Source organism: Formica exsecta, unplaced genomic scaffold (assembly GCF_003651465.1).
Source record: "Formica exsecta isolate Colony F162 unplaced genomic scaffold, ASM365146v1 scaffold30, whole genome shotgun sequence".
Classification (NCBI taxonomy): Eukaryota; Metazoa; Arthropoda; class Insecta; order Hymenoptera; family Formicidae; genus Formica; species Formica exsecta.
The window spans coordinates 633463-652690 of record NW_021850257.1 but is presented as its reverse complement, the minus strand read 5'-3'; the positions used below and the strand labels follow the sequence as shown (position 1 = coordinate 652690).

General features: G+C 35.3%; 1 protein-coding gene across 2 annotated transcripts in view; it reads right to left on the bottom strand.

Moving 5' to 3' along the window:
- Positions 1–1126: 1126 nt before the first annotated feature.
- The window catches only part of LOC115237630 (ras-related protein Rab-37-like), a 40345-nt gene continuing 22243 nt past the window's right edge, over positions 1127–19228 (bottom strand). For both annotated transcript variants that reach the window (XM_029810806.1, XM_029810805.1), the window contains exons 2-4: positions 3471–3581; positions 2644–2785; positions 1127–2349 (exon numbers count right to left, since the gene is read on the bottom strand). In XM_029810806.1, the coding sequence (XP_029666666.1) occupies positions 2232–2349; positions 2644–2785; positions 3471–3581 (371 nt within the window). In that variant the 3' untranslated portion in view covers positions 1127–2231. The remainder of the gene's footprint in view (positions 2350–2643; positions 2786–3470; positions 3582–19228) is intronic.

Genomic DNA, 19228 nt, shown 5'->3' with positions numbered 1-19228 from the left:
CGGTTCGCAACATCGCTTAGAATTCTGACTCTATAACGATCGATAGACTTCATTAATTGTTCGATTACATTCAGAGATAATCACCAGCCAATCGACTAATTGGTATCTCTTCGATAAATATATCAATTGTCGTTTATACAAAACGCGCCTATTAACAATCACGAAACGCACATGCACTTGTCGGTTACAAGGAAAAAAAGGAAGGGAAGAAGCATCGCGCGGAGCTTCCTCAAGAGGAAATCTCAAGTGTGTTCGCGCGTTGCTTTGCTAGATGGCAGCTACGAATCGTTTCTTGATGTTCCTCTTCTACGAGAAACGCATAAAGACTTATGCACACTGTATATGTAACCGTTATCCGAGTTAAAATTTTGCTATTTTTTCTCCTATCTTAATTTAGTATTTTACATTTATTATATTTCGATACTTTAAACAGTCAGATTATCCTCTTTTAAAACTACTGTATTTAACTTGAAGTTTTTAAAAGGGAGAAACTTTCACCAAAACTATAGATTAAGTAATTTCAAACAAGGTGATCTCTGAATGCTTAAAGTATCAAAGTAAATGTTGGATTGAAAAATGAAATAGAAAATAGAAGAAAAATGTCGATTCGAGTTTATTTTCTTTATCATTTTTCTAGTAATCTTCCTTGTTTTTTCCTTTCTTTTGGTCCAAGATCATTGCACCCAGGAAAAAATCCATATACATAATCAAATATAAATATATATAATTATATATGAAATATATCCATATATGTTTTCTTTCTCTAGTATAATCTCTGTCTGTATACGAAAAATAATAATAAGAATAATTGAAAAATTATTCTTCTGATTATTTTTCAATTATTCTTCTTATAATTTTTCTTGTATATATGAATCGAGATTATACAAGAGAAAGAAAATATATATATGAACACATATTTTACATATAATTATATATATTTACATTTGATTATATATAGACTTTTTCCCCGGACAGTTTTATTACGAATTCGTTTAAATTCTACTTTGAAAACATTTTAATGTTAAAGGCAAGAATCTTAATCTGATTAGAATCAAAACTAAATAGCAAAGTTATTGACGATGACGTGATGTTTTGTACAGTGTGCATAAACCTTAATCTGTTTCTGTCTTTCGACACTATTATATCACAACTACGTTACTTAGTATGCCGAGAGACTGAGCTTGCATTGATATTTTTGTTCACTTACGCAGGCACCGCGAGACAGATGCAACCGCACATTGAATGAACATGCGCGCTATATACCTTGTAACAAGCACATTGTATGCAAATCGAAGATTACACTCCTTTATGCAAACAGCGCAACAAATAATTATAAAGTCGGGGCGTGCGACAACCAATATAAGCTGTAATTTACGCTTACGATTGCTTTTAATAATCGCGTGTCGCTGAGCGTTTAACATTAATATACAGTTATTCGCGAAATTGATCGAATGTTTTAAAAACTTCATAAAAGTTTTTAATGCACAACAAAGTAAGAAGGATGGAGAAAGGAGTGAGCATGTAAAAGAAAATTTTTATAGCTCATACATATTATCAGAGAAAAAATAAACACGTACGTACACACAGACACATACACGTACACACAAAGTAATAAATATGCTATAAATATATTGCATTTTTAAATAATCTCGAAATTTTCAAAATATTTGATCAATTTCACGAGTCACTGTATATATGCGGATATATGGTGTACGCGAAATTAGAACCATCGAGCGCTAGAGGCTTACCTATGGAGGTATCTCGTAAGTCGTGTATACATGAGATTCTCTATCTTCTTAGAACTATTCACATTAATGCGCGAGCGATCATTGATACATGTTTACGTTTATAACGAGATTCATGCTGTCTTTCATTCTCTTTCTCTTTTTCTTTCTGACACTACATGAAAAGATCCAGCTTTCTAACTCTAATCTTTTAAGAGCGCGATCGGTTTCGTATTCTACGAAATAAAATAATGCCTTTTAATAATGTATTTAACAAAAAATGCTAATACTGTCTCTCCGTTCGATCTTCCGATTCATTTGATGAAGTTCTTATGAATCGAATGTAAAGTTTTTATTCATGCGTGTCCCGCGCACGCGTATGTTATACCAATAATCTTATGCGTAAATCAAACGAATCTCACATCGAAACTCGCGCCATGCATATCTCGCGATCAACGCGATTCCAGCTCGCGTATCCTCTTAACTTGATGTAAAAAGAAAAACAATTCAGGTTGTCAAGCAGCTAGAATTGAAGCAAGTGTTTCGCTGAGACTGCTGACGCACGTAATCCTGAACGTTGAATTTCGTCTCATCAGGGTTGTCGCTTTTTCTGGCCTTCAGATCTCTGAAACAAGAGTAGCCGATCAGCTGTTTTAGTGTCTATCAATTTTTTTGCCGATCGTACATACGGTCCAGTTTTTATCTTTTACAGAGTAAAAGTTATCAGAAAAAGATATTTTCAAGCTCGATTAAAACTTTCATGTAATTTTCGTCTTTTTTCAGTTTTTAAAAATGTTCAATTGTGAAAAGAGAAAACGCTAATTAAGTTAAGATCGAGATTGATGAAATCGGTTACATTTAAAACAATATTTATTCGCACCATTTTAACGATTATGTTTGTCAATTTTAGATACCGTACCGAGCAACGGCGAGGAATGCCAATTCGACATTGAGGCCAGTCTTGGCAGACGTTTCCATGAACGGCACTTTGTACTCCTGCGCTAATCGCTCGCCGTCCTCCCGTTTAACGATACGCTCCGTTCCGCAATCGGATTTGTTACCTGCGGTTTAATAAATATAGAGCGACGAGAGAAGGTAAATATATTTCCATGATGCGGTTAAAACAGTGTTCTTGATTGACGCGACCTGGACTAGCCGAGAGCAATTAAGACCAATTTATACATGAGCCGATAGTTCATACGAAATAACTTAAATTTAAAAATCGATATTTTTAGATTTCGAATTATAAAACCTAAAAAAAAAAAAATCGATTTTGAATTTAAAATCAAGAATTAAGATGCGAGATCGAAAATATTTATATCTCTTTTTACTCTTTCATATTATATTGTACACTTTCAATTAAACACAAGTTCGCATGAAAATCGGCTTTAATTGCTTTCGAAGCGATCCAAATTGCATTTAAGCGGAAACGCTGCGAGTTAAATTTGATGCTTCCTGGAACCGAGATTGTTAGTTCTGAATCTCTTGATTTAAATTGGTTCGGTAAATATATATATATATATATATTACTTGGGACAATCGGATGGTGTTGTTGAAATCAAATCTGGGTCATCCAGATAGCTTTCTATTGAATTCTTATCTTCGCTAAACAATTATACTTGGCCCTTATATCTGGTATTTAATTTCTTGGAGATTAAAGTTTCTCGCTAAGTTTTACGTAAATTCTAAGTAGGCAGATCTATTGTATATCCGCACGGAGGAAACCATAAATAAACGGCGACTCACCCAGCAACATGATGACGACATCCTCGTTCGCATGTTCCCGGATTTCGCTCAGCCAAGCCCTGATGTTGTCGTAACTCGTCTTATTCGTCACGTCGTATAGCAGCAAAAGCGCTGGAATCAGTCGTGAACCGCTTTTTTTTAATCATCGACCTAATCGACTTGACATCACACACACACATCCGACAGTTGGTAGTTTTTTACAAAATACGTCGTAAAATTTTGATGTGTTAAACGATACTCGAGTTTAAAGAAAGAAGACACTGCATATAACATAATTTAATAAAAAAAAACACACACACAAGATAATAATCATTTCCCGTAGTTTTTTAAGGCTTAATACAATTCCAGTCTCACTCTCTTTCTCTCTTTCCAAATTGATCCATCTCGTCACAATTTTGAGAAATTAAACTTATAAAAATGACTTATTATAATGCGTTTTATCATCATTAACCATAATTAACACAATAATTTTTTTTTTGAACACTGAAAATCCTAACAACATACATAACTTTAAATGCAACAGAACTTCTCCAACAAGTCGCACGTTGTAACTATAACATGATAAAATACTAACATGTTAAAATAATTTTTTCTTGGATTACTTTAATCGTAAATTTTTCGAAAAATTTGGAACCCGGAATTGTATTCAGCGCCAAAAAAAAACGTGTCTCTCTTTCTAATGTATAAAAAAATTATTGCTTGTTGAACTGTGTAATTGACGTATGTTTATACAAGATTTGCTTTGAATATTATTCTAAAAAAAAGTGGATTTTATTACATTATGTTTAAGTCTTAAACGTATAATTTAGATAATTATTTTATATTTAAATCATAAGTGTATAATTTTTAGATTTAAAGTATCTTGCGAGTTTAATAATAAGCTTAGTTCACACAACACAACAACACTTTCACCCTCGGGACTTTCGCCTCGCGCGATTCCGCGGTTCCAACGGTTGCTATTTAATCTTCTAGATGGATATGACGTGTCTAATTATTGCGGAGTGATTACTTCCGATGAAGTTGGCGCAACGCAACGCTATTGTCGCAACAACTTTAAAACTCAGAGATGGGTTCTACCCTGGTAAACAATGAGGTCGCTCCCTTCTCCCCCCTTAGGCAACTCACCTCTTGCTCCTCTCTCTTTCATATTCCTGCCCCGTCTATCTGCGCGAATCGAGTTTGGCTCTTGGCCAAAATTGGCGGGGCAACAAAATCGGGAGCGCAACTAGAGTTCGTGGCAAAGTTACAAATGGTTCGTGCATTGTAAAGTCGACTCGAGTTCGTCGCGATGCAGCGAGAATTGGCGGCAACATTGCAAATTGATCATTACAAATACGAAAACGAACAGAATCTCGGAGAGCTGAACTGAGTCGAGGCGGGATGAACACACAATTAAGATTTCCCCGGAGGCGTACCGACGTAATACCGCTGTTACATATTTCGGCGACTTCCCTTCATTACCAAGTCTTCTCCGAATTCTCTCCCAATCTGGCACAGATAAATTGTCGGCGAGGATATCGCGGCACCGATAAAAAAATTTTAATACTCGATGATTTTATAACGAATTTATTTTTGCAAAAAATTTACTTATTTTTATTTTTACGGAAATATTTTTTATTATTACGAAAATAAACATAGCCGTCGAAAAAAAGTAGTTGGAGAAAATGAGTTATAAATTCTTCGTTAGAAAATTTAATTTTAAATCGATCAATAGACTCACACGAGTTTCGAGGAAAACTTCGGAGAATTCAGAACATCCCGTATAGCGCATTGATAACGATCATCGAGTTGAAATTGTGCTTCGTGTTTGGCATAGAAGAAGAATCTCCTCGATTTTAAATCAAACGCGCATTAAACGCCTGATGCTCTCTCTTGTCGGAAGCACGCCATATCTCTCTCTCTCTTTTTCTCGTCGAGATATCTCTCATCGTTTCCTGCTACGATAAAACGCGAATAGAACGTTTTATATGCTCAACTTTGGCGCGAGAATAAATCGTGATATGAATGATGAAAAATCCTCTTAACGATCTTGGGTTTATCTTTATTATATTATTCGCTACGCGAAGCAATAGACAAATTGCGTTTCTATGAAATGGCATCGCTGAATTTTATCGTATATTAAATCATTAAATCGAGACGCTTGTTAGTCGCAATTAGTCATTCAAAAAAGTGGTATGCGGCGGCGCCAGCTGATCCGCCACGTGTACCGTGCCTGCTGCGCCTCGACACGTTACGCAACGTTTCCTCCACGATGCTCATGAGCCCCTGCTACCGGGAGCACCAATTTGCTCTTCTTCTTCTCGGCCACTCCTCGTCGTCCCGTCGCGCACGGCGTCGTTGCGCTCGTGCACGTCGTCGTCGTCGTCGTCGTCGTCCTACTCCTTCGGCTTCTCCTTAGGATTATGACGACGAGGTCACTAAACCCTTTCTCCTCCTCGCGAGTACGTTTATACGTGTGTGTATGCGCGTGCTTCCTTCTCTCGCTTCCTTTCTCCTCTTCTGCTCTCGCTTCCCGTCTCTTGCGTCTTCTCCTCTTCGCGACGAGGGCCCACCGTACCTGACACAGGGTACGGGATAAGAGCGCGAAACGGTCCGCTCTCTCTCTGCTCGAGACGGAACTCGACTTTTTCGGAAGGTTCTTCTTTCTTCGGTGTAAGAACGAAACCGCGCACTTTCGCAAAACCCCGCGCGGTGGGGGATGACGAGTTACGGAATGCACTCACCTAGATTAGTGCAAATGTTCGGAATAATTCACTCTGTTGCCTGTTGTTCCGGTATTTCTGCTACTAAAACACTAGAACGCTCCCGTTGCTTTATCCGCTTGCGATTGTACGAAGCGCGAAGTGAAATTCTTCAGGGAACGCTTTTTCATTACACGCTTCGTTTTATTCATGCGTTTTACGTTCACGTGATGGAATGTTAAAATAATGTTAGCCTTTTTATTCTGGTACGCGTTTCTCTCTCTCTCTCTCTCTCTCTCTCTCTCTCTCTCTCTCTTTTCGCAATCGAAAGCAATATTGGACAATTTATATAATCGGGGCGAGAGTTAAAAACGTGCATTTTCGCGCGACAAATGCGTAAAATTGCGTGTAAAAGCGTGCTCTAATAAAGCTACCGGCCATCATACACCATAGCGGACACATTAAACGGAATAAATCGATCGACGCGAGTGCAAAGGAACAAAAATTCCCTTTGATTTTGTAAACGCGGTGAAACCGAGCTATTGAAATGTCCCGACGTTTGACAAGCGGGAGTATAGTTCGGAGAAAGTATAATTTGTCGTTGGGATAAACGGCAATTTGTACGGAACTCGAAAAACGCGGATATGTAACTACCGATATGTAAATAGCATCAGTGCGTCGTGCGTCGCGTCTCGAGTACAACTAGTTGCGTCAAAGTGCTCGCGCGCGAGTGGTTTTAATGAATTCGCGAGATACACACAAACGGTCTTAGAGCTGCATTCTCCTGCAACGAACCTCCTACGAGATTGAAATTTTGATCGTAGCATATAACACGCGCGAATAATCGGCTTCGGAGAAATGTCTGAGAAATTCCACGCGATTTCGCGTGTATCTATTAATGCCAAAATTAATGAGATTTCGGAAATGATTATAAGCATTATACTATATATACAGGGTGTCCGGCAACGTGATCTCCACACTGAAACTGTGTATTCTTTTTGTCATTCTAAGTCAAAAAGTCTTAATACATATATGCCCTAAAGTCGATTGTTTCAAAGTTATAGCGAAAAAAACAAAATTGCATAAAATAAGAACAATATTATTTATTAAAGATAATATTATTTATTGATAATTAAACAATAATTAAACGATAATTAAACAATAATTTACTTTATAAACTACTTTATAAATTGTTCAAAGTGACCACCATTTTGGTCTACACACACTATATAGCAATGCTTCCGTAAAATGATTCTTTAAAAAGTATTTTGTGTTTGCATTACGTGATTCCTATACATTTTTCATCTTTGAATATTTTATATTAAAATAAATTTTTCGAATTCGCTTCTTTCTCGAATAGATACTTTCAAGTCGAAATTTTTCTTCTATACTTTCGATCTCAATTTTCAATCTAAAATTTATTTTGAGTAATCAAAACTATTATTTTGTCCCGCGCGCGCGCGGAAGTTCCTCTTTTAAATTTCTTCTAAATGTGAAAAACTGTACGTTTACTGCCAATACTTGAGGTATAAAGTATAGGAATTCACTTCCTAAATAAATTAAATCTATCTCGAAATTCTTTAGAATTCATAAATATGAGGAAATTGAGATCGAAAATAGGAGAAAAATTTCGATCCGACAATGTATAAAATTATTACGTTGCGTAAGCAATGTCGATTTTAATATAGAAAAGTTAAAGCTTTGCCGGAGATAATTTAATTTCGCAGAATCGATGCCCTTTGCACGTCATAATATATGCAGCAAAGCTGCACGTCGGGGGGATTCCATCGCGATACGATAACGCCGTCACCTGCCGCGATAACGAGCCGTTTCGCGCGTCAAGAATCGGAATGACTTTATTTTGAAGATCTTAGAAAACATCTGGAAGCTAATGGATACTCCATATTCCCACATTTGACAGCTCATATATATAAAACTTTTATAACGTAAATTATTATTATATCCGACAATAATGGATGTGCGTATCACGTTGCATGGTGATAAGGAGGAGCCCTCGTATAACGCCGACTTCGAAGTGCATTTTCTAATGGCGCTTGTAAAAAAAAAAGTCTCGACTGCCATTTTCATCCAAAGCTTTTTTCACGAGTCGATATATTAACAATCGCTCTTATCGTATTTTTGTCTTTAGACGCGAAATAATTTTTTTCTCCCGAGTCGCATATTCGCTATCGAGTGTTTTCAGGCATGGATTATTTCAGCTTTTATTATTACGCAATATATAATACCGCCTTATACATGTATACTATATATTCAATTTTTTCCTCTTTCTTTTTCATTTCCGCGGTAATAAAATCGCGCGGAAATGCGCATTTTCCCGTCGTTTCGGAAAACGATCCGAGAAGTAAAAATTTCCATCTCGCTCTGTACACGTTGCGAGCGAGAAGGAATATTTCTGGCGGGAATAAAGCAGTCCGCTTTACGCGAGCGGGATGCATTACAATCGCGATGGTTGTCGGCAACCTTGACGATTTCGATCGCGTTACGTCTCTCCCGCCGATCGTCATCGTCAAATCGGACTGGGCCGGCACTAAAACTTGTCCTCCGATCACTTCCGGCTTCATCGGCAAGGGAAATAGCGCGAACGACGGCAATCGGCCTCGTTCGACGTGACTGCTCTCATTGCAGGTATCGTGCAATCGCGGAAAAAAGCCCGGGCCATGATTCGCCCGAATGCGATTGCATTCGGTGGTCCATTTGCAGCGCGCAATGATATTTCGACCCAGGAACGCTGTCCTGAATAATTCAACACGCGTACGAGTAGGGACGATGGAAAATATATTCGAGCATATAATTATCGAGATGGATAATTTATCATTCATTACTCGCAAATGCGCAGAAATTCTATTACGTACAAGCTTAATGCAAGTCGGGTAAAATTATTATTTACGCGAAAAATTCGGGGAGAATGTAATTTGTGTCAATTTAATGTCGGTAATTTTTTCCGAGTAGGGTGAGAGAGAGAGAGAGAGAGAGAGAGAGAGAGAAATTAATGAGGCGCAATTCGAAAGGAATTCCTGCAGCCGATCAACGCGAAAAACCGGATTGCAGATTCGAGGCCCAGCCTACCCAGCTCTTTTGGGCCCACCCACGCCGCGGCTGGGCATCAAGAAAAAAAGACTCCCTGCGGCTCCCGTCCGGTTCTACCCGACCGGTGGCGCCCTTTTGCAAACATTTCTCAGAAGGGAAACGACCGAGAAGCGTGACTAACGCGCCCTGTGACATCGACACGATTGATTACATGTATCGATGCGGTTCAGCGACGCGATTATAAAACTGGACGTGGATTAATCGAGGTACGCGGACGAATTACTCGTGCGTACGCCCTTGGCTCGGCCATTGACACCACCTTCCCCGTGATTCTCGTCCGATTCCGCGAGTCGTTACGTCACGTCGATGATTCGCTTCTCCCATATACCGCTCGCGACATTTCACGATTTTTTCCGATTCCGATGGTGTACTTTTATTCTCCTGCCGTTTAATTAACAACTAATACACGTAGTATAATATTTTACATTGTAATAAAATAAAAATTCACTGGAGAATAAAAGCACGTATGTGTAAAAAAATTTATATTTTTAGAAAAGAATATTCAAAGATGAATTGCATATTCAATTTTATAGCGAAACGTTGTTCATAACAAGAATAATTATGGTAGTTGTTTTATCTGAATAATAATTTTTGCTCATCTAGCGTCTGCAATTAAAAAACTTTGAATTTAAAAGAGACGTAAAGGTAAACGTGTTTCGTTCTGAACTCTGTGTATTTAGAACTGTCTTTTTTAAATATTTCTCGGCAATTTCCTGCGCGATATTAATTCTTTAGCTCTCTTTCTTTCTTTCTACTGTTTTAGTGGAATACTCACACATCAAATACTCATACATATCTCTAAAATTAAATCTTTTAATTTTGCATTCGCATAATTTAATGTTCTAGTGCATAAGTTTATGCGTCTATCGAATGTAAAAAAAATATATCATACTTGTGTTGTCATATACTGGAAACGAAACACGTATTTATTGATTAACAAATTATTCTAATAGTTATATATATTGATGGAAATAATTATTACAATAATAATAATAATAATAATAATAATATAAATAAATTTAATAAATATACATATATTAATATTAATCACAAAATTATGTTATTATATAAAAAAATATTCATAACTGCTTTAAATTCAAAATTAAAATGCGCATATATGTATATATGTATATATGGCGATATTACGATTTATAAATTACTCTAACAAATATATACTTCCGTAATAGAATGAGTCGAGTGTGTATGAAATATTTCGAATGACGTAATAAAAAGGTTAAGAGATCAGGTAGAAGAATAAAAATGAAGGACTAATGTAACCAGATGCCTTTTATTTACGTAAGCAGCACGTAAAACTCGCGAGCGGACGGATAAGAGAAGGATGTTGAACCCGGATTGATTTCGGCCGCGATCGTAGCGGTCTATGCGTGCAGTTTTCGACACGTGCCATCTTGACGTAATGACGACACGAACGAATGTACGCAACGAGGCGTGAAGAAAATTAGGCTCAGATGATAATATAATTCGCGCAGTCATATATCATTATACTTGACCTGCTAAGCCATCTCCCTACTTAAGGACAATTAATAACGGATAGAAACAGAATCACAAAGTTTGTACATAATTTAATCGTAGATTATGATTCGGATTAGACTTGTATTTTTGTTGCTGTATAGAGAGGGATTTTATTTCTGTCATTTTTAATTGCCTTGCTGAGACGATTACGTAGCTACTTGATATGTTTTATATCTTTTTTAATATGATTTTTTATGTAATCTATCGATCTCTTCATTTCAATATTAATATAAAAATTATCTTAATGTTTAAGAGAGAGAAAAAGAAAGAAAGGATATTCTCAACATATATATGATATAAAAGATCACACAAATTATATATTTTATATTATATAATATATTTTATTATATATTTTTTTAAATAATTTATATATAATAAAAACTGGATAATATTTGAAAGCTTAAAAATATTATTTAAAATTAAAATTAAAAAATGACTTGTTTTTATATCGATAAAACACCTATATATACATACATATATATGTATATGTGTCCGTGTATGTGTATATGTAGTAATAAATAAAAATGGAATAAGGAAAGATACAGATTTTCTAAAATAAGAAATCTGATATTTATGAATCAAAAATACAATTCGATTATATCGATTTTTCATTTATCTAATAATCCTTGAAATTCTTTATCTATCTAATAATCCTTGAAATTCTTTATCGGACTCTTCAAATAAATCCTTGATTTCACAATACGAAAAAGAGGCAAATGGAGAAACGTAAAATAATTATCGAAAAAATCGGTAACATCGATAAGCCAATAGTCCTCGATAACGGTCAAAAGTTACAATTAATGAATCGCGTGAGAAATAATTAACGCTACCGACGAAACATGATATAGAATAAATAATAAGGAGAGTATCGGATTTTTATTAATTGATAACCTGCTCACTTTCTGACGTTTCTATTAATTCGATCGTTCAATAATAAATCTTCCTGATCGTATCAAGTGTAAGTTTAATTTCATCTTTATATGTTCGTATATTCAATCAGACAAGAATATACTTGCTTTGCACAATGTACATTTTTATGTACGAAGCATATTTGATCGCGACGTTTCGAGCCATTAAATTAACAGGCTTATTAGCTTACACAGATACGAACATTTCTGTTCTTCATAGTCTTCCGCTGCAGCGTCCTGATATTACTTTATGACGAGTAGTAATATTTATCTGCGCAGTAATTTCCGATGTCGAGTTTATTTGATTAATAATAATAATTTTGGAGTTAATTAAATATTATACAAACTCTAATAAAATGTAAGCACACAGTGTTTTATACGTGTACATAATGAACAAATTAATAAATAAAAGAATTCATATTTCGAATAAACTTACACAAGTTTTCACGTTTCTCTCTCTTTTTTTCGTATCTTGAATAAGTGATAATTTGAATAAATGCAGACAAAATTAACTATAACTCTTCAATTGTTTGAAGACTCCATGTGCATATATATGTCGAGCACAAGAAATAAAATTATTTGCAATAAAGTAAAGTAAAATTTTAAATCAATCAAGACAGTTTGATTAGACACTTAATAAATAATTAAGTATATATACTCTTACTATTAATTTACAACTTTTTTACACTGATTTATATGGAAATAATAAATCGGAAATACATCGCAAGTGCATATCACGCAGCTAGAAAGCTTAGTCCCTCCCGCTTCGACCTATCGCATCTATTTCTACGCCGTTGCGTAACGTATACTAGCGTTCGATTGATTCACGACCCGAAGATAACCAGTCGCAAGGTAAACGGCATAACTGCCAAGTGACAAATAACTCATTTGCTAGTCGCGTGCGTTTATACCTCTTCGCGTCCTAACTAATGCGGAAGTGTTTTTTACAGGAAACATTTTTATATACCATGAGACGATGGAGAGTCGTCGGGTTGCAAGAAGGTTGAACACCTCGTTATAACGAAGGAATTTTGTTCTTTATTACTCCTCCGGTCATCTCTTGCGACGGTTGAGATGTCTTTTCCGCGGTTTTATAGCAAAAGTAACCTTTTCCCTTTCCTCTCCCCCCCAAAAATAATTATTTATTTCAGTTTTTTATGCTCGATATGATTCTTCGGCAATACTCTATTATGTCATAATTTAAAAAAATTTGTTCTGAGCTCGTAAAAATAGTTTATCTCCATGTAATTTATCACGCTACATCGACGCGTATTTTATTTCATTCAAAATTAAACTTATTATCAAAACTATCAATCTTCAAAAAGTATTCGTTGTAAAGAGATTAAGGTTGAAAAAATTTTCTGTTTAAAATATCAGATTCATACCGCAGGAAAAATGTAACAGCCAGTATTATATTGGATCCGTCATATTGTATATTCATCGAGATTTTAGTTTTATATTCGATAACGTAAAATATGAATTTTGATAAAAATTCGGTAATTTTTAGATTTTAATATCTATCATAATAAACTCAGTGACATTTCGAATTTGTTTTGCAATGCACGATTTTTATTAAACGACTTTAAAAAATCCTTATATTTCTACATACAGTTGAAAAATATTTAATACAGATTATCCGTTAGCTTCAATGACTTAAATTTAGCAATCTTCTCGATCCGATGTTTAAACATCAAAATTTTATTAATTTTAATCTTCACAATAAATTCCTTTTTTAACACGTTACATGCTATAACTGTAGCATGATAAAGTACGTTAAAGCAACTTTTTTCTACAGTTTTAATTTCAAGTTTCTCAAAATTGTGTCGTGATAATTATTTTCAACCCAGAATTGTGCATTCAACATTAAAAAATAGCTACTAAATTAACTCTCTTGTGTGTATGATATGTGTGATTAAAGATAAAGTTATCTTTTATTGAATTATATATAATACATATCTCCAGCGTCAACTTACCGGAAGAGATGCTTTATCAAAGGTCAACGATCACCGGCGTTCGCAATTTAAAGCGGTGATCGTATTTATCGCGGCGAATATGTCATTCGTCATTTTTCTCTCACGCAACTGTCAGCTGATGACTGTCCGACAAAGCGCGTTTATTAAGAGTCGGCGCAGCGGCCATTATGGAAATTAATCACGCCCTTTCGGAGCGTGCCATTGGCCATTACGAAGAGTGCATCGGCCGTGGAACCGTCGTTAGCCATTAAAAACGGCGGTAAAAACTGACGCGGTCTCTTCTTTCAATCGCGGCTCCTTCGAGAAGAGTGGAGCAAAAAGGAAGAGAGGAGGAAGAAGGAAGAGTGTGCAAAGTTTAAGGTCGGTTGGCGAAAGATCGCCGTAGCACGGTGGCCCGTTGTTACACTGCCGTTAATTAACATGCTAATTAACGCGCTTAATTGTGACAGACCGCACGATATCAGCGTGACGCTTTGCATTGCACATTCTGCAGAGTACAAGTATTGCGGGCGTATCGTAATTTAAATTTGCTATGTGTTTCTTGAAATAATCAATTTAAAAGAAGATATATATATGTGGAATTATTATTTTTTTCTCTTTAAGAAAATCGAGTAATAATTGAAGCAATACTAAAAAATAACTATTTATAAAAATATATTCGGCATATGCCTTTTTTTCTCTCTCTCTCTATTTTTATTGTAAATATATAATATACACTAATAACACTAAACAAATAAAAAAAAGCATTTTCTTTATTCAAGCATTTCACACTCAGAGTAACTATGACATAATAATAATTCATCACCTTCGGCAGTTCTATGAATAGAAACCTGTCGAAAACTCGATGTAAACGATTAGATATCATCATTGTGTGAATTCTTAGAGTGAGAGAAGTTGTTTAAAAGTTTGCGAGTCTTTTTCAAAGTCACTTTCTCGCCAAGCGTGCAACGGTCGGGCTTGAACCCGACCTCTCTGCAATGAGTAGTGCCCGTTGGCATCACGCTGGCTGCGCAGCCAGTGTGACTAGTAAGTCTTCGTATTTTTGTGGGACTAAGTAGTCTTTTAAAAAATATATATTTAGAGGAATTTTAATACACTTTAATTACAATTGAAATGTATATTAATTTGATAAAAAAGCAATATAAATAAATATTATAAAAAATAAATACATGAGAATACGATACATATTTATATCGATATCTAATTAATTTCTAAAAATACTCAGAATTTTAACTTTTTGGACATTGAAACGATTTATATATTAAAATCTTTCGTTTTACGCGAAAATATTAATAAAAGACCTCGCTAATACACATGGATTAAAGATACGTAATCGTCTCTGGTAGCAGAATGTATATGGGACGATTCTTGCCGGAAGGTACATGGTTATCGAACTCCCCATCTACTTTATCACCGCTAATCGCTCGAAAGAAAAGAGAGAGCGAAAGCGAGAGAGAAAAAGAGCGTAGGAAGTGGTAAGTCGCGTCGACGGAATTCCGGCGTGCGGAAAAAAAGGGCTGCTCGGGACTCAAATTACCTCCGGTAATTGAAACGAATCGGAGTCCGGTTAAAATTCCGCCTCAGGGAAAAGGACAAAAATATGAACACGTCCAATCTGTCGACACGGATCGCGAACTTTAATTCGAGCCGTGTGAATCAAACAATCACGTGTCGATCCTGCCTCGATGAAATATTTGCAATTCGCTTTCTTTTTTTTTTCCCCAAATTCACGGCTGACTGGTACCTACGTATTTTTCATTTTTTCTCATTTTTCTGTAGCACTTTGTTCCAATGGCAATTGTGACGGATAATTGGCGGCTGTTTCGCATCGCGTAGAAGATAGCCGCGAGAGATAAAAAGAGCGAGAAGATGATTGAATTAATCGTTCAAATTCATCATAAGTCCTCATGTCTTTATATAGTGGCTTGTGCTTTTTTTTATAATGTTTTTCAGTTTTTAATTCAACCGTTATCTCGTTATTAATAATTGCTTAACTTATTTTATTAGTTCTGTTTAATTCTAAATTATTTGTATTTTGAATCAAATGCAGAATTCTATTATTTAAGATTATATATATTTAATTAGCTATATATATATATATATAAAATAAGATTTATCTTATTTTTAACAAGATATTATGGCAACTTCCACAATAAATGAGTAAAGATATTAATTTCAATACAGTAATCTTGCTATTTTATTTATTGTGCTCTTAGATATTAATAAAAATAATAAGCATCATGTTAAAAAAAAACATTCCGAAAAAATACACAAAAAAGAAATTTAAGCTCTTCATCATCGATTTTGCTGATTTTTTTCTACATCAATTGTGAGGAATAAAAATCTAGATAAAATTGACTTTTAGTAGAAATAAAGAATAGAGACGATTATCGAGAGACGATTATTCAGAAATAACTCGTTGACAATAAAATTATACTTTCTTAAAAATAATTAGATTAACCCTAGGCAGAAATGAAAAAACTTTTATCTAAGGATATTTAGAGATATGTATAATCGTTTCAAATGTAAAAAAATTCCAAAAATACACAAAAGACTGAATAAATAATTTTTGAAACATAACGCTTACGGCCACTTATTCGTAAAATTATCATTTTATCGAAACGCTAAAATCAGACAATCGTATATTTAATGCGTATAAATGCACCTTCTGCCTGTTAGCGGCGATTGTTATTGACGGAGGCGCGGAAATAGAGAAAATATACGGCTCGTTGATTGAATCGCCAATTTAACGCGTCGAAACATCGCGGTCGTCCACAGATCGACCACGGATTTCGGGCCCCAATTGATATCGACATGATGTAAAGGTAGATACTTTTGCTCGTATCGTGCACGTGTTTCGCAATTCGTATTGTGCTCGCTTTCGACAAAATTATTTGCCCGGGCTTTGAAGCCAGTTTTCCCTCTTCCTCGTCGCTTTTCTGATACACACCTCGTTCATCGAGGGAAATATCAAAGGCGAATAAATGAATATGCATGCCGACACGAAAATCTGATCTTTTCGATTGGCCGCAACACCTATCTACATGCGTTCAACAGGAACGTGGACATCAAATGTCAACCAAATGTCAAAAAAAAAAAAAAAACGTACTACAATATCTTTTTTATTTCAAAGCTTGAAATTGTTTCTGTTACGAATCGGCAGTTATCTTTCATGATGAAATTTAATGCGATTATTTCGTAAAATGTAAAGATCACGAGGCAGCGAATACAAGGATCAGATAAGACAAAGCGCATGTGTTCATCTTTCAACTAGAGAGAGCTCGATTATTTATTTCAAGACTACCGATACTCGCGAATAAAAAGTTGTATTAAGCGTCAGCATGTAAACAAGTTGTAACTATAAACAGTCCGTCGAGATCTCTAGAGGCCGATTAATTGAATAGAATCTTAGATCCTCCCTTTTCTTTATGCCACATTTCATAATCAGTTTCAGTTTGTTGAATAAATGCCTACCTGAAGGGCCGATAAAAATATGGATAATATTTTTGTATGGGTATAGAAAAACAATATAATAATATATATAAATATGTGAAAGAATAGTAGAATTGTGGAAACATATAGATCGATATAAATATCTTCAACATCCTCGGAAATGTAAGGAGTAATTATTAATAATTATCACTTTAGAATAAATATATATGTATACGCGACATTTCTTGACAGTTGAATCGACTGCGTGATGAAGATGTCAATGCGACATGATTAGATATTAATTGCAATTGTCATTCCAATCTGTCGCTTATGCGTTACAATAAATCCGTAAACGATTGGATGATATTAATATTTATCTATAATAATTTAATATATTGCGCAAAGTGCGCTTTTTACACTACTAGAGTATAACGATGATTATCGATTTCATCGGCACGAATGTACAATAAATAAGATATAAGGTACGATGTACGCGATAGAGAAGCACACATATATACACACACAAATATTGCATAGACATTCCATTAGTTATGCATGTGGTATGTGTATGTTATGATAAATGAACAGTAGTTCGATGATCAATCAAGTAATTAATTATGTATTATGTAATTACTCGTATAATTAATTATTTATTGATACTGATTTGTATTTGTATTAGCAAATTCCAAAATACAATTCGCGCTTAATTATGTCACACCGTGGTGTATTTATTACAGTTTGATGAAGTAATCATTTGCAACTATATACTAATTGCATCGAGATTAGTACTAAAGAAAGATGTAGAGAAAGAGACTTGTTAGATCAAATTTACATTTCGGTTCAATAAAGACGATATCTTCCGGTGATATAATTTTTTTATTATTAGTTTAAAATATTGAAAGGAAAAAAATGCAATTTTTTCTTGATGCATTGATATCAAAGGACGAATTTGCAGAGAGATTTGCAAGCTGTCGAGTCCCTTTCGACGGTAAGGGGCAAGCGCGAGACGCATTCAATCACTTGGGTCGACAAGTTACGTAATAAGAGTGCGGCCGCGCCTTGTGCATTAGCGGTTGAGGGAGTCGCTCTCCGTCATACCCTTCATAAATCATTCGCTTAACGTGCCAGCTGACAGCTGGCGTTCGGTATTTGCCACGCCGGGGACCGATTGACAGCCAAACAAATCTGGTTACTAAGGATAAATGGCGGCTGCGATAGCTGTCTTCGACAGATGGCATCTTGCATGTTTCGCATTGACGAAACACGTTCTGCGCGTGCAGATAATCAACAGAGCTATATATATATTATAGCTACACCTAACACACGTTTCAATTCGAATAAAACAATTTATGAAAATATTGTTTCCATTAGATTAAGATGGATCTTTTCAATTTAATATTGTTCAATCGAGAGAAAGAGAGGGATTGATTGAAATTGCAATATTTATTAAATTTAAAATTAAAGAGTTGACAGGAAATCGTTCGTTAATTTATATTCGATGATAACTCCGATATTAAATCATGCAAGCACAATTACATATGGAAATATAATTTTTATTCCATTCTAAAGTCTGATTTAATTCGATTTAAATAGAAATTTATCTCGTTGTATGTATGTGTGTGTGTGTGTGTGTAATGTGTGTAGGTCGAGAGAGCGAAACGATGCATAGTACATTCTGTAAAGTTCTCTGCGAGAGATATCTGGAATATCTTGTCGCGCTAATTAGCGTGGCTTTAGACACTCGGAATTTGCCACTGTGCACTGGTATTTATGTAAATGGCGCGGCATAATTATCGCTCTAAATCATATTAATCGCAATGGACATTGGATTACGCTCTTATCCGACTCGTTTCTGCGAAGAACTGGTTCTCTCATGGACTTTCCGCGATTCTCGCCTCATTTTTTTTTTTTTTTGCTCGTCTCCTTTAAGGTGCGCTCGTCGCTTCTACACGCGCTCAACCCGGTTTTTTTTTTCTCCTCGCTATCTCGTCCCCTTCTAAAACGATAACGAATCCGACGCGTACCCCGGTTTTTATGGTGAAAGAAAAAAACGTTACGTCTATCATCGACGATTAAATTCTTGTCAACGTCAGCGTGTCGACGTAGCGAAATCGAATCGGAAG